The following is a 23,180-nucleotide window of genomic DNA, read 5'->3' on the forward strand; positions in this document are numbered from 1 at the left end:
GAGAAAGGAAACAGATTTCCAAAATGTTTTAAGTTTCTTTGACTACAATCAAACAGAACATTTCAAGATGGCATTGCTACAAAGTTGAAGCACTAGAGGGCGCCACAGCCAAAGGAAAAAGGAATGTAAAGCCTGCACAAGGAATTTCCAAGTCTTTAAATGTTTCCACTAAAACAAGCTTTAAAGAGCTAGGGCTGGAGAGAGGGCTCACTGGGTAAGAATACTTAACTGTTCTTGCAGAGAACTCAGGTTAGATTCCCAACAGCCTCATAGTGGCTCACATGAGTAAGCCCCGTTTCAAGAGATCCAGGGGGAAAACCCGTGGTGCACGTACATACATGCAGACTAAACACACACACAAAGTAAACACAAATCTTCTTTCTTTGTTTTTCGAGACAGGGTTTCTCTGTAGCTTTGGAGTTTGTCCTGGAACTCACTCTGTAGACCAGGCTGGCCTTGAACTCACAGAGATTCACCTGCCTCTGTCTCCCGAGTGCTAGGATTAAAAGTGTGTGCCACCACTGCCCAGCCAAATCTTTTTTTTCTTTTTAAAGCACAGTTAAGCTAATTCACTTCACCAAATGCTTTAAAGACATGCCTACTCTTCTATAGGCTCTAGATTATGCCAATTAACAGAACTTTTAGCATGACATTTTTGATCTGCCATGTACAAGGAAACAGCCATTACACTCCTGTGGCAACTGACCATATTGAAATGTGACTACTGTTACTTAGCAATTAAAGTTGTCAATTCAATTTAAATTAATCTTCAGGTTAATGTGGTTCTAGCTTCCATAACAAATGGGACAGTTCTACATTGTATTTTTATGTTGAAAAAGACTTGCTTCTAATTATAGGCCACGTTGCATCATTGTTAAAGAAATTTATAATAGAGAAATTCATACAATAACTCAGGCCAATCTGATGTGGTGATTTAACATTTTAGAGATCTGAAGATTGCCAAAGCCTCTTGCAATCTGCGGACACAAATTCAAAAGCAATGCTTTTTTTTACTTCCTATAGAAGACTTTACCTACCCAGTTCCTTTTGCTACTTTATTAAACAAATGCTTAAACTCCTAGGTCATAATAGTTTTTAAATTATGTGTATGTGCATCTGTATATGCATGTGTGTGCTGGTGTCCACAGATCAGAGGGTGTGTTAGAACCCCTGAAGCTACAGTTAGAGGCTGCTGTGAGCTGTCTGTTGTGGGTAGTGAGAACTCAATTCCAGTCCTCTGGAAGAGCAAGCACTCTCGAACTGCTAAACCATTTCTTCAGCCCCTAGAACAACTTTTATTAAAGTGTATATTAAAAGACTAAACCAACAAAAAAGTAGGCATTGCCATTTTCAAAAAAAGGAACAAATTCCATGCAGCAAGAGCTGCCAAGGGCTAAGGAACACCGTGAGGACAGGATTGCCGGGACATGAGCAGCATCTTTACTTTTTTTTTTTTTTTTTTCTGAGACAGGGTTTCTCCGTAGCTTTGGAGCCTGTCCTGGAACTCGCTCTTGTAGACCAGGCTGGCCTCGAACTCAGAGATCCGCCTGTCTCTGCCTCCTGAGTGCTGGGATTAAAGGCGTGCGCCACCACCGCCCGGCATGAGCAGCATCTTGAAGGAGACAGTCTTTGGGCTCCAGAATGAAAGGGTGCTGTAGGCAGAGGCAACAGCTTGGGAAAGTGCACAGCATGGTACAGAGGCATCAATGAATACCCGACAGCAGACATGGGGGAAGTCTGGGACCAAAGGAAAACAGCCCTCTGATGCCTTTCATGCCAGACTCTTTAGCAACTTACTGTGTAAAAATAAACCTAACGCCGACCCACCTGTCAGAGAGGAAAGTGAGCATCCACACTCAACATCACATTACAATTACAGCCAGGGTCAGACACAGCACCTTCAATGAAACAGGTGCCTGATAAATGTCGGTGACGGTGATAAAGAGAATTAGAAAAATGCCTCCTTGCCAAGTATGGTAGCACAGGCCTTTAATCCTGGCACTTGGGAGGCAAAAACAGGTTTATCTCTATGAGCTCCACCCAGCTAGAGCTACACAGAAAGACTGCCTCGAAAGAAAAGAGGCAGGTGAGGAAAAGAAACCCGTAGGTGCTTAGGCAGGAAAGTTGCCAAAGTTATCTATAAGATCCTAGTTTAAAAAAAGCAATGGAAGGGAAGTTTGGTATGACCAACCACTTGGTGACTGGGTCTGAATGTGGCTGCTTGGCTCTTCCACCCCGGTCTGCACACACACTGAGATCCAGGCCAACCAGGAAACATAGTAAAACCCTGTCTCGGGGGGGGGGGGGAGTGGGAAGGGGGGCAGAGAAGAGGAAAAGAAAATGTATTTTCAAAGCCATGGGCGCTTAGAAGCAGGCGAGCTGCTGAAACGATGCCTGCTTGGGAAGGCTGTGGAAGGAAGCTTGCTGTTTCAAGCCACCGCTTGGTGACTGGGTCTGAATACAGCTGCTTGGCTCTTTCTGTAGAATAATTGTTTGTCTGCAGCTGCTCCCAAATTACCAAAAATCAAATAAGTAGCTGTCATGTGATAGCAGATTAGAGGCTGCCTCAATTTCCATTAAGCAGAAATAGCATAAATGGCCACAGGCACCGCCCCTCAGTCTGAGCCCAGCACAAAGGGCACTTTTATTCAAACTCTGCACACTGAAACAGCACTGTGGCCTAGCTGCTTCTGTGGCAGGCCTCAATTCTGCTGGATCTGTCACCACACAATCGACACTCAGTGAAAGCTGTTTCCTAATTTCTGAAGAACAGTTCAATGCATGAGTTTTCCTTTTTTCTTTGTTTTGGGTTTTTACTAACAAGGTCTCGCTATATATGTTGTCTTGGCTGTCCTGGAACTCACTCTGTAGACCAGATTGCCCTACACCACACAGAGATTCACCTGTTTCTGCCTCCTGAGTGCTAGGATTAAGGAGGTGAGCTACTACACCAGGCTCTTTTTTAAAGCAGAGTCTCACAACATAAAACAAGCTAGCCTTGAACTCACCAGGCTAGCCTTGAGCTCCAGACCTTGCAGACTCAGCATCCGTGCTGGGATTATAGGGAGAGGCTCAACGATACTGGCAGGGCTTTAAATTTTGAGATAACTGAGCCAAGGATTTTTTTTTTTTGCATACAATTAGGAGAGATGGCTAATTGGTGCAGCAGTGCCTGCTGTAGGACCTGAAGATCAGAGTTCAGAATCGCAGGACCCACATGCATGCAGGGCATGGTGGCACCTGTGTCTTTAACCCCAGCACCAAGGAAGAGGAGGGTAGCAGCTTAGAGGAGTGGATTCTGAAGATGACTCACTGGCCAGTCAGCCCAGCAAAAGGGATGAACTCAGGTTCAGTGAGAGGCTCTGTCTAAAAACAAGGTGGAGAGCAATGGAGGAAGACACCCAAAGTGAACCTTGGGTACCCACACACTCACATACACATACCCATGAGCACACACATACATGCATATGTAAATACCTATGTACCTACAAGCATGTGCAAATATGCAAATACGTAAACCACACAAAAATCATGGGAGTATTATAATGTGAACGGCATTCATCTAGGAATATCTACAATTCAATCACTTATTCATTTAACAAATATGTACTTGTCAGGCATTGTATCATTTTAGCATACAATTCTGAGAAAAACTGTGGCACTCAACTCTCACATTTTAGCCATTTTAATGTATTCTCATAGTAAAGTGATGTCACATATTCTTTGGGGGTAACTGAGAAAATACAGGCATTGAAAACCAAAAAGCACTGAGCAGTGGTGGCACACACCCTTAATCCCAGCATTCCAGAGGTAGAGGCAGACACATCTCTATGAGTTCAAGGCCACCCTGGTCTACAGAGCTAGTTCCAGGACAGGCTCTAAAGCTACAGAGAAACCCTGTCTTGTGGGGAGAGAGTGCGGGAGGAAGGGATGACAGACCAAAAAGCCTGATCCTGGTCCAATCCTCAGACCCCTACATACACCCCTAAAGGAAACAAAACAAAAACCTAGAGGCATCTTTAAATCACTACCCCAGAACACTTTTGCCAGGTCCATTGTGTATCCTGATCTCTAACGTCTCTTCTCTAACATTTACATTTTTTTCTTTTTCGATGTGTCTGGTTTGCCCTGCATCTATGTATGTCTACCATGTAACGACGTGATGCCTGCAAAGGGCAGAAGAAAGCATCAGACCCCCTGGAACTGGGGTTACAAACCAAGGGTTGTGAGCTGCCATGTGGTGCTAGGAAATGAACCTGGGTCCTCTGTAGTGCTCTTAACTGCTAAGCCATCTCTGTAACCCCTACTAGCGTCTTCTATACGTTGTTTTGAACACAAACTAGCCTATACTATAGACTGTCTTTTTTACATTTTTCTTATTTTCTATTTATGCGTATGTCTATTTTTATGTGAATGAGTGCTCTGTGTGTGTGTGTGTGTAGCGCGCATGGTTCCCTGGAAGGCCAGAAGAAAAAGACTCAGTCCCCTGCAGCTAGTTATGGGCAGCTATAAGCTACTGAAGTGTATGATAGGAACCAAACTCCATTCCTATGTACTTTTAAGTGCTTTTTGCATATAATACAAATAAAAAGAGAAAAAATTCCTCACACTATTAAAATGTTTTGTATCATTCTAAAACTTTTAATGAAGTCTAGCTTGGTGGCACACCAAGCTTCTGAGAGATAAAGGCAGGTCAAGGTCACTGTTGTTACAACAGAAAAAAGTTGAGCATATCTACTGTAAAGAATGCACAGCAGGGGCTAGAAACATCTCAGAAGCCGGGCGGTGGTGGCGCACGCCTTTAATCCCAGCACTTGGGAGGCAGAGGCAGGTGGATCTCTGTGAGTTCGAGACCAGTCTGGTCTACAAGAGCTTGTTCCAGGACAGGCTCCAAAACCACAGAGAAACCCTGTCTCGAAAAACCAAAACCAAACAAACAAACAAAAAAAAAAAACTCTCAGAAGTTACGAGCATTCACTGCTCTTGTAGAGGGCCTGGCTTTGGTTCCCAGGTCCCCAAAGGTGGCTCATCACTATCTGTAAATCCAGTTTCAGGGGATCTGATGCTCTCAAAAGAGCCTCCTTGGACGGATTTGTGTAGTTCACAGACATGTCTCAGGCAAAACACCCAGGCACATAAAAGAAAAATAAAAACCCCAAACTCTATTCTTTTTTTTTTAAAAAAAAAAGATCAGGTTTCTCTGTAGCTTATTTATTTATTTTTTTGTTTTTCGAGACAGGGTTTCTCTGTAGCTTTGGTGCCTGTCCCGGAACTAGCTCTTGTAGACCAGGCTGGCCTCGAACTCAGAGATCCGCCTGCCTCTGCCTCCTGAGTGCTGGGATTAAAGGCGTGTGCCACCAACGCCCGGCCTCTCTGTAGCTTTGTAGCTTATCCTGGAACTTGCTCTGATGACCAGGGTGGCCTCGAACTCACAAAGACCTGCCTGCCTCTGCCTCCCGAGTGCTGGGATTAAAAGTGTGCACCACCACCACCCAGCTGATAAATCTTTAAAAAACTAAAACAAAAGCCGGGCGGTGGTGGCGCACGCCTTTAATCCCAGCACTTGGGAGGCAGAGGCAGGCGGATCTCTGTGAGTTCGAGACCAGCCTGGTCTACAAGAGCTAGTTCCAGGACAGGCTCCAAAACCACAGAGAAACCCTGTCTCAAAAAACCAAAAAAAAAAAAAAAAAAAAACTAAAATAAAAATAACACCTTTTTAAAAGAGAGAACAAAGGTGGTAGCAAACACTTTTAATCCCAGGACTCGGGAGGCAGAGGCAAATGGATCTCTGTGAGTTTGAGGCCAGCCTGGTCTACAGAGTGAGTTCCAGGACAGCCAGGACTGCACAGAGAAACCCTGTGGGAGGCGAGGGGGAGGCATGGCGGGGGTGGGGGACGACTGACAAAAGACGCGAGGCTTTTTCTAATGGAAAATGTGGCTCACAATTTTTACAATTGTAGTCACACCAATATGTAAAATATTTAAACTGAGCCAGGCGGTGGTGGCACACACTTTTATCCCCAGCACTAGGGACAAATATATATAAACTGATTTGTTTTTATGTACACAGATGTTTTGCCTGCATGTGTGTATACACCATGTGTATGTCTGGAGGTCAGATGATGGCATCAAATCTCCTAGAACTAAGTTGTGAGCCTCCATGTCAATGGGGAATCAGCTATTCTGGAGGAGCAGTCAGTCAGTTACCTCTAACCATTGAGTCATCTCTACAGTCACCTAAACTGATTTTTTTTCTTTTTTTGAGACACGTCTTGCTAAGTAGCCCAGGCTGGTTTCAAATTCATAACTCTACTTTCTTAGTCTTCAGGGTGGTAGGATGGGATTACAGTATTGTACCACTTTGCCTAGATCTTAAATGGTATTCTGAAAGTATAAATGCCACTCAAGTTATTATTTTTATAAATTTAAGGACAATGAACAAAAATTAACATAAAAACAGTTACAAACCACCGACTTAAAATATGTATACTGAATAGTTGAAAAACTTGTCTTCTCACATGAGCTGAGCAAAAGGAGGTCTACGTGACTGTAGCACAGTGAAAATTTGGGCGGGGGGAGAAAAAAAGAAAGACAGAATCACAGGCCTTGCAAAGGAGTTTAGACTTCACACTAGCAGGAAAGCGCTCTGAAATGGATATGGAAGAGATGTTTTGGGGGAAGCAGTGGGACCCAGAACAGTAGCCTCTGAGCGGAAGAAATGGTATGCATACCCTTTGGAGTACAATCAATGGGTTCAGCTGGGGGGGGGGTGTTGAAGACTGGGAGTCTATTTCACTGTGCAAACTAACCCATAGGTATTCTATTCAGTGGTACTTAAAAAAAAAAATTTATTTCTGTTCTAAAGAAAGTAAAGAGAAATTTCTACTATGAGGTTTCAAGACTATTTTCAATTTACAATATAACACTTAAAATTATGACTATAAAATAAGAATATAAAATAATATATGAGGACTGGAGAAATGGCTCAGCGGTTAAGAGCACTGCCTGCTCTTCCAAAGGTCCTGAGTTCAATTCCCAGCAACCACATGGTGGATCACAACCATCTGTAATGGGGTCTGGTGCCCTCTTCTGGCCTGCAAGCATACACACAGACAGAACATTGTATACATAATAAATAAATAAATATTTAAAAATAAATAAATCTCTTTAAAAATAATATATGAATTTTATGAATATAAGATAAGATGAGAAGAGGGGCTGGACACATGGCTCAACAGTCAAGAGTGCATACTGCTCTTGCAGAGGACCCAAATTCTGTCCCCAGTACCTGTATCCAGCAACTCACAGTCACCTGTTAGGACAAGGATTTGACACCTCTGGCATCTGCAGACACCTGCACTCGAATGTACATACCCAAACATATAAAATAGCAAATCTTTAAAAACTGAGGTAAGAGGCCTATGTTAAACATTATTTACAGCAAGCAGTATCTCTGAGAGACAGTATAATCCAGTCTGCCCAGGGACTCCAGGTCTGCAGTGACCCCAGGCTTTGCTATAAAGATGAGGGCTGGCTGTTTCCCATATCCCAGTTGTGTGCACAATGGGAGGACTGAGGAGATGTAATCAGGTGTATCCCTGGAGGAACCTACTAGAGGTGTGAATTAAAACAATGAAGACAATGCTGGGTAAGGTGGCCCATGCCTTGACTCCTAGCACAGGAGAGACAGAGGCCGAGGTAGATGGATCTCTGTGGCCCAATCTATACTGCCAGCTTAGGTCAGCCAAGACCACATAAGGATACTCTGTCTAAAATTGAAACAAACAAACAAAAAAAAACCAAAAAAAAAAAAAAAACACAAAAAGAACTGAGATATGTAAGTAGTGAAAAGCACAAAAACTTAGTGAAGTAGATGTGTCCAGAGTGAAGAACATCAGGACTGCCTTCTGCTGCTAGAGTGAGAGTGATCATTTGCCAGGGTACAGACAAGAGAGGGGGAGCACATCTGTGGAGAAAGACGGTAACTAGGAGCTGTCCCACAGATGCTCACACTTGGAACCTGGGGAAACCTGTAACACGGGTGGAAGTACTGGACTTATCAACAAGAAGAGAGCTGACAGAATAAAACAGAAAGCAAAACAATAAAAGAAGCAACCACACGGACTCACATCTTTACAACATTTGGGATGCTGAGGCAGGAGGATTGCCATGGACCCCAGGCCAGCCTGGCCTAGAGAACAATAACCTGCTCATAGATAGATAGATAGATAGACAGACAGACAGACAGACAGACAAAATAATACTTTCAGAGGGAGGGGACACCAAAAAACATAAAAGCCAGATGTGACCGAACATGTCTTTAATTTTAGGACCCAGAAGACAGAGGCGGATGGATCTCTGAATTTAAGACTAGTCTGGTCTACGTAGTGAGTTCGAGGCCAGCCAGGGCTACAAAGTAACCCTGTCTCCATAATAAAATAAAATAAAATAAAATAAAATAAAATAAAAATTAAACCAAACCAAATAAATAAGTAAATAAGAAGTAAAAAACTTGGGGGACAACTGAGATGTCATGGAAGGGTAGAGGGAAAAATATAAAGCAATATCAAAAAAAATGAGAAGCAGGAGACTAGTGTGGTGTTGCAAAGTCAAGACAAGAGATCCAAGTTCAGCAAAAGAAGAAAAAGAACAGAAGTAACTTACCAAAATTTCACACATTCATTCCTAAGGCTAATGTGAACCAACCCATCCCTGACTTCTAGGATTTCACATCCTTTAGAGGAAGGAGATAGTAATAAGCATACATGTAAATTTTTTTTTTTTTTTTTTTTGGTTTTTCGAGACAGGGTTTCTCTGTGGTTTTGGAACCTGTCCTGGAACTAGCTCTTGTAGACCAGGCTGGTCTCGAACTCACAGAGATCCGCCTGCCTCTGCCTCCCGAGTGCTGGGATTAAAGGCGTGCACCACCACCGCCCGGCTACATACATGTAAATTTAGGCACAGTAAGGAAAAATAATGAAATAAGATCAGGGAGATGGCAAAGTGACAGCAGGGAGTGTGCTCAAACAATGCCCCCCATTCGTGTGTGTGTGTGTGATATGTATGCATATATTTGTACACATGTGTGCAGGGGGAGGAAAGCAGGTGTGGTTGGGGTGTTGGTGCCTGCGGAGGCCTAAAACCAATGTCTTAACTCATCTTCTGACTGCTCTCCCACCTTGGCCATTGAGACTTGCTGACATGACTGGTCTCACCAGCCAGCTTGCACTGGGTATCCCTTGTCTCCACCTTTGGAGGCTGAAACTACAAATGGAGTCCAGTATTTACATGGGTCTGGGTATCCAAACTCTGGATCTCTGGTGTGTTCCTGTGTGGATACCAGGACAGTAAAATTGACCCTGTATGTGGACAGGAGTGACAGATGAGACCAGAAGAGCAGCACCAAGATCAAAACTGCATGGCTTTCTGCCAGTGGTGGTGCACGCCTTTCATCCCAGCACTCGGGAGGCAGAGGCAGGCGGATCTCTGTGAGTTCGAGGCCAGCCTGGTCTACAAGAGCTAGTTCCAGGACAGGAACCAAAAGGTACGGAGAAACCCTGTCTCGAAAAACCAAAAAAAAAAATTAAAAAAAAGAATAAGAAAGAAAAAGAAAAACAAAACAACAACAACAAATGCATAGCCTTGTGGGCTAGGTAAGATCCTTAGCTTTTACTCAGAGCAAGAAGGAAAGTCTTTGGAAAATTCTGATCAGGTGGGTTATGATCTGTGTCTTAGCTAGGGTTTCTATTGCTGCAACAAACCACGGAGACCAAAAAGCAAGTTGGGGAGGAAAGTGCTTATTCTGCTTCCACTTCCATATGGCTCTGCATTAGTGAAGGACGTCAGGACAGGAACCCACAGGGCAGGAACCTGATGCAGAGGTCATAGAGGGGAACTGCTTACTGGCTTGATGTGAATGGCTTGTTCAGCACACTTTCTTATAGAACCCAGGCCTGCCAGCGCAGGGTCAGCTCCTCCCACAATGGGCTGGACCCTCCCCATATTGATCTCAAGAATACGTGCTACAGGCTTGCTTACAGCCTTATGGAGGCGCTTTCTCAATTGAGGGTCCCTCCTCTCGGATAACTTTAGTTTTATTATGTTGACATAAAACTAGGCAGCAAGATCTAATTTTGAAATTTGTGTTTCTAGATGAGCACTGTGGTGACGTGTAAGGGAGCAGCAGCGGGTGGGGAGAAGTATCAGATGTCACACGCTTTGAGGGTAGAGCCGCCAAGATTTCCTGATGATCTGATGAAAGAGTGAAAGAGCAATCAAAAGTGGTTTTTTTTATTTATTTCCATGCTGTTTCTATTTTTGAAATACTTTTTGTTTCTTCAGTGATGGGAATTGAAACCAGGAGTCCTGTCCATGCTAAGAAAGTTTGCTACCACAGAGTCAAGCACACCTGCAGTCCCCAAACTCCCAAGGTTTGGTTTGGTAATTGGAAGAACTCAATAGTCATTTTTTTATCAGCTGAGATGCCAACTTCTAAAGGGAAACATCGAGCAGAATGTCAGTTGTTGGCCCTTTTGTAAACAACACTGAGAAAAAATTTACTTCTGTTCCCATTCTGAACACTATAATTAAGAGTTGTCTTTTTCCCTCACTGGCCAGCTGAAGGCAAGAAGGTCACCCACAGCTGTACTGAGTCACCAGGTGGAAGTTCCACTTGACACGATCTGATGTGGGAGAGGGTTGAACATACGCCGGAAAGATGTTGGTGTCATTCATTACATGGGACTGATTGACCTTCCTTGTATGGCTTATTCAAGACTATCTACCAGCGAAAGAAATCATTATCTTCGTACATAAAAAAATTAAGAAAATTTTAAGATGAGAGAGAGAATTGCACGTATATTTTTCAAAGTATTACCAACATTTATTACCCAAGACCATCAATTTCTTGGCAAATTGATTATAGAAACACCACTGTTAACTTTTTCAAAGGCAGCAGCATCACAATGATAGTTTATAAACATTTTGGATCTGTTTATGATTTTTGTCAAATTTTCTTTTTCAAAGAAGGTTTGGCTATGTAGCCCTCCTGCCTCCATTTCTGGAATGCTGGGATTCCTGACTTAAATATTCTTTTTTTTTTTTTTTTAGGATGCAAAGTATTTTATTTTTAAACTTCTAAGTTTGAACACAAGAGAGCCTAGTTTAGGTGAGTTTCCAAGCTGAATGCGCTTGCATGGAGCTCAGTTTCTGGCTGACAAATGGTTCCTAACACCCTAGGTGGGCGCCTACGTTCTGATCTGTGAGTGGTGAGCGAACCAGCATTCGCTGGTAACGTCCCTTTTTTCCTTGGTAAGGGCTTAACAAACATTAGGCATAGTTCTGGTCTTACACAGCCAGTGCTGTTCCAAATGTCTCCTGGGAGGCATACACCATGTACAGAAAGCCGTCTTCATCTTTCTTGCTCTTGTACACTTCAGAGATGGGCGTGGACACACTCACCATGCTGTGCCCGTTCACCAGGAGGAAGAAAGCTTGATTGGCGTTGAGCTGTAAGCGCCTTCTAATTATCTTGATGAGTTCGCTCATGTTCACGTGATCGGGTACAAGGAACTTGGTTTTGTCCAGGACGGGCAGTTGCTTCTCACCCTTATATCGCTCTATTATCACCGGGATCTTGGTGGGGTGCTGCTCCCGGATGAGCCGGACATCTTCCACTCTTTGTTCGAAGCTGCGGCGTTGCTTGAAGGTCTTCTCGGACAGCATGGCCCTGGGGTCCGGGATCGGAGGCTCAAGCTCCCGCGAGGGCCACTTCCCTTGTGTCTCCTCAGCCCGCAGCTGAGTCAGCCAGGGCGGGACCAAGGGCGGCCCCAACAACCGCCATTTAAATATTCTTCTTGATGAATGCTAATAGGACAGTCCAGGCTGGAGCTGGGGCTCAGTTGGCCATACCTGCCTAGGGGCAGAAAGCCCTGGGCTCAACATTCCCTAAAACTGCACAAACCTGGCATGGTAGCATACACTTGTGATCCCAGTGCTGAGCAGGTGGAGGCAGGAGAATCATAAATTTAAAGTTATCCTCAGACACATAGGGAGACAAGGCCAACCTGGGAATCATGAGAGACCCTGTCTCAAAAACTACACACCCCAAAAAGACAAATGAGGCAAACTAACTGCTCTGGGGCAAACAGAAAATGCCAGAAACAATCTGTATCTTGGCAATACACGTAAATCTCTTTGAGGTTTATAAGACAGTTTCATATTTTAATTACACTAAACATTATGAAATTGAGTTCTGCATGTCTAAATATCAATAGTTTCTTTCTTAAGTGATCTTTTTGATTTTGAGATGAAATCTTGCTATTACACTATGGGTTGACCTCACTTCTCATGCCCACCTTCCAAGTACAGGCACTACTGGTGTACCCCAGCACAGCTGCCTCACACCCCAGGACAGCACAGGTAGCTGCCACACTACACTTTAGGGAAAGAAAGACGCCTGAGAAGGTTCACTGTAAATCACACTGGAAATATTACTTCTTTGCTGCTTTCCTTCTTATGCAGTCTCACTGTGTAGCCCTGGGTTGGGCTGGAACTTGCCAGTGTAGACCAGGTTGGCCTCAAGCGTGTGTTGACTCTCCGTCTCTACACCATGATTGCTGGAATTACAGATGTCCACCATGTCCAGAGGAAGGTATCAATTTATGTAGTAATAAATGAATAACACAATTGTGAAAGTAGCAGGCAGTATGAAAGAAAACACACAATTAGGTATGGAAAACCGTCAATCCCTCAAACTCATTTGTTACATGGATATGAAATAGAACTAACTAAATTACTTGAAGAAAACACATATAAACCAAAGCAGATAAACAGTACCGATTGGTGGGTGGTCCTTGGACCTCCCACAGGGCAGAGAAACCTGCTTGCTCTTTGGGCTGAGGAGGAAGGAAGACTTGATTGGGGGAGGGGGAGGGAATGGGAGGTGGTGGCGGGGAAGAGGCAGAAATCTTTAATAATTAAATTAATTAATAAAAAAAGAATAAAAAAAACAGTACCGATTTTGTTACTTTAATAATAAAACAAACCTTTCCGAATGACATAAAACAAAAATGTTTTCAAGAACTCCAAACAGTATCAGAAATGTAAATATGAACTTTTCTGGTTGATCAAAAGTTAAAATTTCAGGGCTGGAGAGATGGCTCAGAGGTTAAGAGCACTGCCTGCTCTTCCAAAGGTCCTGAGTTCAATTCCCAGCAACCACATGGTGGCTCACAACCATCTGTAATGGCATACAGACAGAATATTGTATACATAATAAATAAATATTTAAAAAAAAAAAAGTTAAAATTTCAGCTGGAGAGATGGCTCTGTGGTTAGGAGCACTGTTTGCTCTTCCAAAGGTCCTGAGTTCAATTCCCAGCAACTACACGGTGGCTCACAATCTATAATGGGACCAGATGCCCTCTACTGGCATATGTGTGTATGTGCAGACAGAGAATTCATTTAAAAAGAAATTGCTGCAGGGTCTTGTAGACCTTTAATCCCAGCACCAGGAGAATAGAAGCAGGTGGAACTCTTTGAGTTCAAGGGCCAGAGGGTCAACATATTGAGTTTCCATCTTTACTTTGTAATTCACTAATCTATCTAGAATTACTTAAAAAATTTAGTATAGCATAAAATCAAGACAAAAAGCACAGCAGTATAAAGAAAAACACATTAGATTTTTGAAAGATAAGGAAAATAAAACAGCAGGCTTCAAGAGTAAGGGCAATGAAATTTAGAAAGTGGCTGATTATAAAACTAAAACACGGGCGGTGGTGGCGCATGCCTTTAATCTCAGCACTGGGAAGGCAGAGACAGGCAGATCTCTGTAAGTTTAAGGCCAGCCTAGTCTACAAGTTCTAGGACAGCCCAAAGCTACACAGAGAAAGCCTGTCTCAAAACCTCAAAACAACAACAACAAAAAAAAAAAAGAAAGAAAGAAAACAAAAGAAAAAAAGAAAGAAAGGAAGGAAGGAAGAAAAGAAAAAACTAAAACAACTCCACCTAAAATTAAAATTAACATCTCCATTGTGGGCTTGGTTTAACCTGTAAGAGAGATCCGTAAATCTAAAAGGGTATAAATTTCTAAAATGTTACTCCAGATTTTAAAGAAACCCAAACTGCCTACACACTGTTTACACAGCATCAATTACAAAAAAAAAAATCCTCAAGCTGGGCGGTGGTGGCGCACGCCTTTAATCCCAGCACTTGGGAGGCAGAGGCAGGCGGATCTCTGTGAGTTCGAGACCAGCCTGGTCTACAAGAGCTAGTTCCAGGACAGGCTCCAAAGCCACAGAGAAACCCTGTCTCGAAAAACCAAAAAAAAAAAAAGAAATATCTCTAATGTTTCATTTTTGAGGTTTCCCAAAAAACAAGCAAAAAAATAAAACAAAAACCCTTAAGACAGCCAGACATATGGGCCACACCTCTGAGTTCAGCACTCAGGAGACAGAGGCAGGCAGGCCTCTGTGACTTTGAGACCAGCCTGGGCTACAAGAGCTAGTTCCAGTACAGCTAGGACTGTTATACAGAAAACCCTGTCTCAAAAAATGAATCAATCAATATAAAACTAAAATAGCACTTAATATTTAAAAGGTTAAGTATCAATCTGGTAAATATGTTTACTAGAAAATTCTTGTAAAGTTTTAAAAATGTGTGGCTTATTTTAAGTGTGTGTATAGTGTAGGCATGCACACCCAACACAGAAAACAACTTTAAGGGAACTGGTTCTCTCCTTTTCCCTGGGTCAAGGGGTCTCATTGTTTGAGCCCATGCTGATATACCTTCTAGGCTGGTTGGCCAGCAAGGTTCCAGGGGTTTCTCCTATCTCTACCTCCCAGACAAGTGCTGGGACGATGGATGTGTATCACCACATCTGCTTTTTATGTGGGTTCTGGGAACTGAACTCAGGTCAGGCTGGTGTGGCAAATAGCTTTACCCATTTAGTCACCTCCCAGCACCCTAACAGAATTTTTAAAATATGCTATACAATATAAGATTCCATAGATGTTATTAAAAGATGTCTCTCTATAGTAATACACTGTCAATATTTAGTACAATAAACTTCCTAGGCATGTCTCATATGGAATACTCCTTCATTTACTGTCCCTTTTCAACTAAAATTAGATTACAACTTTATGTGACTACTTTCCAATTTTATGTAATCCCCAAAAAAATCAGACCCCTTTGGCATTAAAAGGCACAAAAAGAACACACACACACAAAGTGGGTAAACAAAGAAAATACCAATACATTAGGATGGTAGATTTACAAATCTTTATCTTTTGAACTAGTGTTTAAGGTCCCAGCATGCTTTATTTTTTTTAAAAAAAATATTTATTTATTATGTATACAGTATTCTGTCTACATGTATGTCTGCACAGGCCAGAAGAGGGCACCAGACCTCATTACAGATGGTTGTGAGCCACCATGTGGTTGCTGGGAATTGAACTTAGGACCTTTGGAAGAGCAGGCAATGCTCTTAACCACCGAGCCATCTCTCCAGCCCCCCCGCCCCCAGCATGCTTTAAAACAAACAAACAAACAAAAAAAAACTATACACACCTTTAGGATTTTTAGCTGGGCGTCGTGGTTTCTGCCTGTAATCTTTGCTCTTGCAGGCTGAAGGAGGAGGATCAATACAGTGAATTCCGTGTTAGCGGGAGGGTGTAGGGGGGGAGTGCAGCAAGGAAGAAAATCATCAACTTAGTATCCTTTATGATTTTCCTTTGTCTTGAGATGGGGTAAAAGTGGGGAACAGATGGCAAGCAATATGGCACAGTGGGTAAAGGCAGTTGTCCAGCAAGCCATGTAACCAGAGTCAATCCCAGAACCCACAAATTTGGTTGTCCTCTGACCTTCATACAGACACTGTAGCACACATGACTCCCCCTTGGTAATAGTAGTAATAATAAAATGGGGGATGGAGGCTAAAGATAGGCCAGCAGTAAAAGCACTGGCCAAGTGTGCATATACTCAGACACATAAACAGTCCTAAAGGTAAGGGTGGGGGAGGGAAAACAGGATGTTTTAGATCTACCATTATTTCCACCTTTGATTGTAACACTCATCCCTACAGAAATAAAGACCACAACAGCCACCTAAAACCAAAACAGAGGTATGTGTTATTTAAGTGACGGAGATTATAAAAATGCAGGCAGGTGGATGAAGGCTCGCATACTAAAAGTGGACAGGATGTCTTATCACTCTTCTTATCCTTTGCTGAAAACACCAACGATAAGAAAAAGGAATAGTGTCTCTTAAGCACAAAGGTATCCCACAGTGAACGGGTAAATTATTTAATGCTACACAGATCTATGGTTTATATGGATGTAAGATTTTTATTCACTATCCAATAAGAAGTGCTCACACAAATGACATCAGGGATTTCTTGAGGTTATTCATTTTACTTTTGTAGTTAAGCTAATTCTATTAAAGTAGAATCAGTATTGCTTTCCTGGTTACCAGGTGGTTTAGTTTATCTTATATATTCTACAGAAACCAGGTAGAAACCAAGAAAATAATAAATAGGCTTTCCTCTAAAACTCAAGTTCTGAAGAAAACTCAGAAATATTCAAAGATGTTTCCAGGTTTCCTGCTATAATCTCACTTAACTTTATGAATAAGGATTAAGCAAAATTACAATAGCACATAAAAATGCCTCTCATAAACCAGCTCAAACACTGTATCAGTTTGATCAAGTTATAATATACACTTTTTAATTGATTTTCCCCCCTTGGGTAAGACAGGGCCTCGTGTACCCCAGGAGAGGTTTGGACTTAAGCTAAGGATCATCTTGAATTCCTGGGCCTATTGCCTCCACCTCCCAAGTGCGGAGATTACAGGTGAGCCATGTCCAGCGCTCACTCACTCTGTCTCTCTTACCACACACATGCACACACAGAAGTGTGCACAATTTTATTTTTATTACCGTGTATATGTGTGTGTGATGTGCTCTAAGTTTAGACGTGTACCTCAGCACACATGTGGGGTCAGGGACGACTTTAGGAAGCGGTTCTCTCCTTCCACGTGCTTGCACCCGCTGAGTCATCTTACTGGCACTACAATTTTGTAATATAAAACTCTTACTCAGGGGGCTAAAGAGATGGCTCAGTGGTTAAGAGCACAGCACTGGCTGCTCTTTCAGAGGTCCTGAGTTCAATTCCCAGCAGCACATGTCAGCGCACAACCATCTGTAACTGTGGTCTCATGGGAACAGATGACCTCTTCTGATGTGCAGACAGATGTATATGAAGATAAGGCCTCCCTATACATAAAATAAGTAAATCTTGCTTTAAGAAATATTTGCAATAGCCAATCCCTTCATTAATTTCTATTAAGAGAATAAACCAACAGTCCCTGTTTTGAAGCAATGCCTTTACTCAATTTTTATATCTATGAGGATGAAATAAAATTTATCCTATGTAATCTCTTTCTTCCTTTTTGTTCACTGATATTTTACTTACATGTATGTCTGTGTGAGCATGTCAGATCCCCTGGAACTGGAGTCACAGACAATTGTGAGCTACCATGTGGGTGCTGGGAATTGAACCAGGTACTCTAGAAGAACAGCCAATGCTCTTAAATGCTGAGTCATCTCTCCAGTCTCCCAGATTCTTTTTTTTTTTTTTTTTTTTTCCGAGACAGGGTTTCCCTGTGGTTTTGGAGCCTGTCCTGGAACTAGCTCTTGTAGACCAGGCTGGTCCCGAACTCACAGAGATCCGCCTGCCTCTGCCTCCCAAGTGCTGGGATTAAAGGTGTGCGCCACCACTGCCCAGCTTCCCAGATTCTTTCTTAAAATTATTTATTTATTTATTTATTTATTTGTTTGTTTATTTATTTATTTATTTTTAGCGAGACAAGTTTTTCTCTGTGTAACAGTCCTAGCTGTTCTTGTTGACCTGGCTGGCCTTGTAACACAGAGAGATCAGCCTGCCTCTGCCTCCTGAGTGCTGGGATTAAAGGCATACACCACTACCGCCTGGCATCTTATAATTAATTTTGTAGGTAAACACAGAGTAATGAGCTTCATGGAGGCATCTTGATACATACTATACTTTGTTCTAATTCCCTTCCCGTAGGCCCTCCTTCCAAGTGCTTTTTTCTGAGTGAGGACTGCCAGGGCCTACAAACACCAGGTAAGCACTCCATCACTAAATTATAGCCCCTCTTCAGAAATAGCTTAAATCCAAGGAACATAAAGATTTATAGTAAACAATGTTCCCTAAAACTAACTCCCCCACAAACAATGAAAGGAGGGATTGTTTAGAAAACCAGAAAGAAGCATCACTGTGTACTAATGCTCACATTTCACATTCTGTGGTCCCTTATCAACAGACTTTAACAAATCAACACAATAATGACCTTTATTGTGAACTTCAAACTGGTGTTTGCTTTTTTGATCAGCTCCATCCTACTTGATGAGCTGATATGGGATTCCCCTCTGTATGCTATGAATGCACGATTACCATTGGTTAATAAAGAAACAAGTTTGGCCTATGGCAGGGCAGAATATAGGTAGGTGGGAAAACTAAATTGAATGCAGGAAGAAAGAAGGCAAAGTTAGGCAGAAGTCATGTAGCCGTCTAAGAAGCAAGAGGTAACAAACCACGAGCCTTGTGGTAAAATATAAAATAATAGAAATGCGTTAATTTTAGATGTAAGAGCTAGCTAGGAATGTGCCTGAGCCTATAAGTAGGCCAAAGAATATTTAATTAATGTTAATCCTCAAAATGTTTATTTCATAAGCGGCTGCAGAATCCAAGGGGGACCAGCAGGATGGAGAATATTTATAGTTACCTGTGGCACTGGAAAACAAAAGAGTAGCCTCCATTTACAAGGGGCACCCCACCTTACCAAACTAGACAAAAAATAAAACCATTAACAGAACCTTAACAAGGCTTGAAATGTTGGCAGTGAAAAATTTTCAAACTGTATTTGTCATGGTCAGATGTATGGAGACATGCAATCTATACTCTATTTGCTCACACTGCTGTCACAGCAGCAGCAGAAACTCCACTCTCCAATCAGGCTGCCTGGATGGACATACGGTTGCCCACAAAACTGTACTCAGTGAGCTTTGTCCTGTTTAAATGCTAGCATATCGAGTTCATTAATGTCCATACCATATTTTCTGTGCATAAAGTTCAGGATCAGTCTGTAAGTGACCACGGAACTGGAGATTCTTTCACGGAATCAATGATGTTAAAACTACTTCCACGGGGCTGGAGAGATGGCTCAGGGGTTAAGAGTACTGGCTACTCTTCCAGAGGATCTGAGATCACTTCTCAGCACCCACAACCATCTAAATGAAATCTGGTGCCCTCTTCTGGCATGCAGGCAGAACACTATACATAGTAAATAAATAAATAAATCTTTAAAAAAAAAAAAAACTTGCATGGCAGCTAAGATGCCCAACACCCCACCACCACCACTGTTTGAATTAACATTCAAGATGTAGGAGCAATGGTGGGGTAAAAGTACCAACAGAACAATTCAATGCAACAGTGCCACAGTAGCCATTATAATCTTCATTTTCATCTGCTCACAGTAAGGAAGAAGAGGTTTGTTTAATTTAAGCATGCACTTGATGAAAGAGCAAAATTTATTTAATTTGGGGGGACAGGGTTCACTATGTAGCCCTGGCAGATCTGGAACTTCAAATGCAGACAAGGCTAGCCTTGAACTCACAGATAATCTGCCTAATCTGCCACTGCCTCCTGACTGCTGGGATTAAATGTCAACACACCATCTTTCTTTGGGTTTTTGAGACAGTCCCTGATGTATGTAGTCCCCACTATGTAGGCCTTGAACTCATGATAATCCTACTGGCTTAGCCTCCTGAGTACTGGGTTAACACACACAACAGGTGTGAACCACTCTACTTGGTTCCAAATACTACTAGTTCCAACACCTTTCATGCTTCCGCTCAACAAATGCAAAGTATGCACCAAGTATTTCTGTCCTTTTGACAGCAGTCACAGGTCACCAAAGCATGGTGAGGCATGGTTTGAGTTGCAAACTAAATTAGTAACATTTTCCTCCCAATTATCACTTTTCATTGATAAAATGGCCAACAAACTATATAACATTAAGTCCTGCACAAATTAAAGTGAACCTGTATCACTTGAAGTGTCAGATATACAAGTGATAGTCAGAATTTTGGAAAATTTTCTATCTGCTCCAGTAAGCCTGATAACTTTTCATTACTTAAAAGTCTTTTCTAATTAAATAATGGAGTTATTAATAAATGGTTGTGTCAATATTTACAAGATCTGCATAACTCAGTAAACTATTTTCCAAACTTCTCTTGTCAGATACCACAAGATCATTCTTGAGTTGAAAGACCCATTCTGGCTAGGCTTGGTGACAGGTCCAGCAAGAGGGACACAGAGGCATCACATGAGCCTAGGAAATGTAGGCAGCGGGACAACAGTCAGGCTGTCACAGCAAACATGCATCCAAAGTGTCTGACAATCCATAGATTTTAAATGAGTTTGTATTCTACTTTATACCTCATGTTCAAGAAGCTAATGTTACGCAGTTTGGGTTTAATATCTAAGAAAATAATATCCACAAGCACCTAAAAAGGCTCTTAAATACCCAATTTGTGGTGTATGTGTATGTGTGATGTGATGGAGATATATCCTTATACTTTAAACCAAAGAAATAAAAAATATTTCAACATGCTGTATGCTATTTGTAGTTTTAAATTAACATTTTTGAAATATCCATTCCAGTATTTAACATGGCGAATACCAAAAATACAACCCACATTAAACAAAAGCTTTTTACAATGCTCAATTATTTGTCTGTGTGTGGTACGTATGTAGTTGCAAGTGTCCAGATATGCATGCATGATGGGTACATGCACGTGAAGTCCAGTTGATGCCAGGTGTCTTCCTCAATGGAGCTCCACTTCACTGACACAGGGTCTCTTGTCACACCCAGAGCTGGTCAGTTCCAACTAGTCTCACCAGCCAGTTTACCCCAGGATTCCACTTCTGCCTCCTGCCCAGCTGCTATATGAGCAGAGTACCCCCACTTTTGCTCCTAAGCTCGTGCCACGATCACTTTACCCACTCATCTCTCTGGAGATAAGAGATACATTTCTTTCAAAGCACTAAGCTTTTATCAATTTGATGACAGTCCTCAGAGAGTACTACAGCCCTTCCTTCCCAACTTTACTTTTCTAACTATACCTGCTTTTCTTCCCAGGAAGGTTACAAGACATAGGATATCTGAACCAGAATGGAGACATTATTGTAACAAAATGTAAGTTAGACTTGTTTTTGGAAATCCTAGAAAACAAAAGATCCACAGAAAAAAATTCCAAGGTACAATTTCAGTTGAAATTCTATTTTCTTTAAAAATATTTTTTTTTTTTGGTTTTTCGAGACAGGGTTTCTCTGTGGCTTTGGAGCCTGTCCTGGAACTAGCTCTTGTAGACCAGGCTGGTCTCGAACTCACAGAGATCCGCCTACCTCTGCCTCCCAAGTGCTGGGATTAAAGGCGTGCGCCACCACCGCCCGGCTCTTTAAAAATATTTTTGTGGAGCTGGAGAGATGCCTCAGCAGTTAAGAGCACTGGCTATACTTCCAGAGGACTTGGGTTCAATTTCCTGCACCCACATGGCATCTTACAACTGCCTGTAACTCTACCTCCAGGGGATCCAATGCCCTCACACAGATATACATGTAGGCAAAATATCAATACACATAAAGCAAAAAATATATCATTTTAAAAAAAGATTAAAAAATACTTTTGTACAGTCTTGGAAAACATACACATACACACATGCATGTGTATGTTAATGTATTTGTATATGGGGGTGGAGAGATGGCTCAGCAGCTAAAGGCACTGGCTGTTCTTCCAGAGGTCCTGAATTCAATACCCAACAACCACACAGTGGCTCATAACTGTCTATAATGGGATTGATGCCCTCTTCTGGAATGCAAACATACATTCAAGTAAAGCACCCATAAGTATATCTTTTTTAAAAAGTATTTTTGTGTGAGCGTCTGGGCAGGAATATGCTTGGTAGAAGTACCAAGATTACAGATGTACACCATAGCATACAACTTTCTTACGTGGGCCCTGGGAATTAAACATGGATCGCTGGGCTTGCCTGTCAGGTGGTTTTACCATCCCAAGCCTGAATTTAAATTTCTAGCCACCTCAAGGTCTCAAAGAGTAGCTGAACTTCTGACAGGCAATAGTTAGACTGTCACTGAATATGCTCAAAGAGAAATGGAAAACTTTGTTTTGTTTTTCAAGGCAGGGTTTCTCTGTGTAGCCCATGTTATCCTGGAACTTGCTTTGTAGACCAGGCTGGCCTTGAACTCCCAAGAGATCTGTCAGCCTCTGCCTCCCAAGTGCTGGTATAGAAAGTGTCACCATCACACACTCTCATTTTGAGAAGACACTCACTCGATCTTGCCTCTGTGTATGCTGGAATTACAGACATGTGCCTCCAAGTCTAGCTCTGGATCTTCTCTAACTTCACAGACCTAATAATATTCCCAACAAACTGAGGATGAAAACAAAACTCGTTCTGTAGCAGTCTGTTTCCTTGAACCTGACTACTGTTTCTTCTACCCTCAGCTCTCGGCTCTATCATTTTCCTAGGGGTTTTACCTAAACACCTTCATTTTCCAGACTTTTCTTAACCACATGTATCCATGTACGTAATTTTACAATTATATGCCTTGTAATCCTAAAGCCAAGAGTTTTAATACTTGAGTAAATGTTCATGGTGTATTTTCTGCTTACCAACAGCAAAAAATGAATGAATGAATGAATGAATGAATGAAATAAAAAGGTAAATAAGCCACTATGTACATTTTCTGAGGAAATAGATCTCAGTGCCTGTGAGATTCTTCAGGAAAGATCCAGAAGGCAGCTCTGTAGCACTGTCATTACAAGGTAACAATCCCTGGACTTTAAGTGGGACAGAAGGCAGAGGTAGATGATAGTGATATTACCCCAACCCTGTGTAGGTCTAGACTAAAATACGCTGAATGAAATTTATTTAGGCAGAATCTCATACAGCCCACATTGGTCTTGGACTCCCTGTGTAGCTCAGGTTGACCTTGTACTTCTAATCCTACTAAAGTTACTACAGAATATAGACAAGATTATGCCACCATGCCCAGCTTATGTGGGTTTTAAACAAAAAC

The 23,180-nt window shown here is 42.0% G+C and overlaps 2 protein-coding genes across 8 annotated transcripts in view; both read right to left on the bottom strand.

Moving 5' to 3' along the window:
* Positions 1–23,180, bottom strand: part of Nrf1 (nuclear respiratory factor 1) — a 108,309-nt gene that overhangs the window by 77,044 nt on the left and 8,085 nt on the right. For 2 of the 7 annotated variants that reach the window (XM_057766887.1, XM_057766915.1), the window contains exon 1: positions 15,568–15,861. The exons of 1 other annotated variant lie outside the window; for it this stretch is intronic. The gene's annotated coding sequence lies outside the window, so the exon portion shown is untranslated. Of the gene's footprint in view, positions 1–15,567; positions 15,862–23,180 lie in introns of those variants that run through there. 4 more of the 7 variants (XM_057766932.1, XM_057766939.1, XM_057766907.1 and 1 more) reach the window with 4 other exon arrangements.
* Positions 11,122–11,799, bottom strand: LOC130872733 (microtubule-associated proteins 1A/1B light chain 3B-like). The gene has a single exon (XM_057766947.1). It carries the CDS (start codon positions 11,722–11,724, stop codon positions 11,347–11,349), a length of 378 nt encoding a protein of 125 aa, XP_057622930.1. The 5' UTR covers positions 11,725–11,799; the 3' UTR covers positions 11,122–11,346.

The sequence above is a fragment of the Chionomys nivalis genome, chromosome 1 (assembly GCF_950005125.1).
Source record: "Chionomys nivalis chromosome 1, mChiNiv1.1, whole genome shotgun sequence".
In the NCBI taxonomy this organism is placed as follows: Eukaryota; Metazoa; Chordata; class Mammalia; order Rodentia; family Cricetidae; genus Chionomys; species Chionomys nivalis.

Coding starts and splice junctions, on each gene's coding strand:
- LOC130872733 (XM_057766947.1), bottom strand. CDS start 11,724: ATGCTGTCCGAGAAGACCTTCAAGCAACGCCGCAGCTTCGAACAAAGA.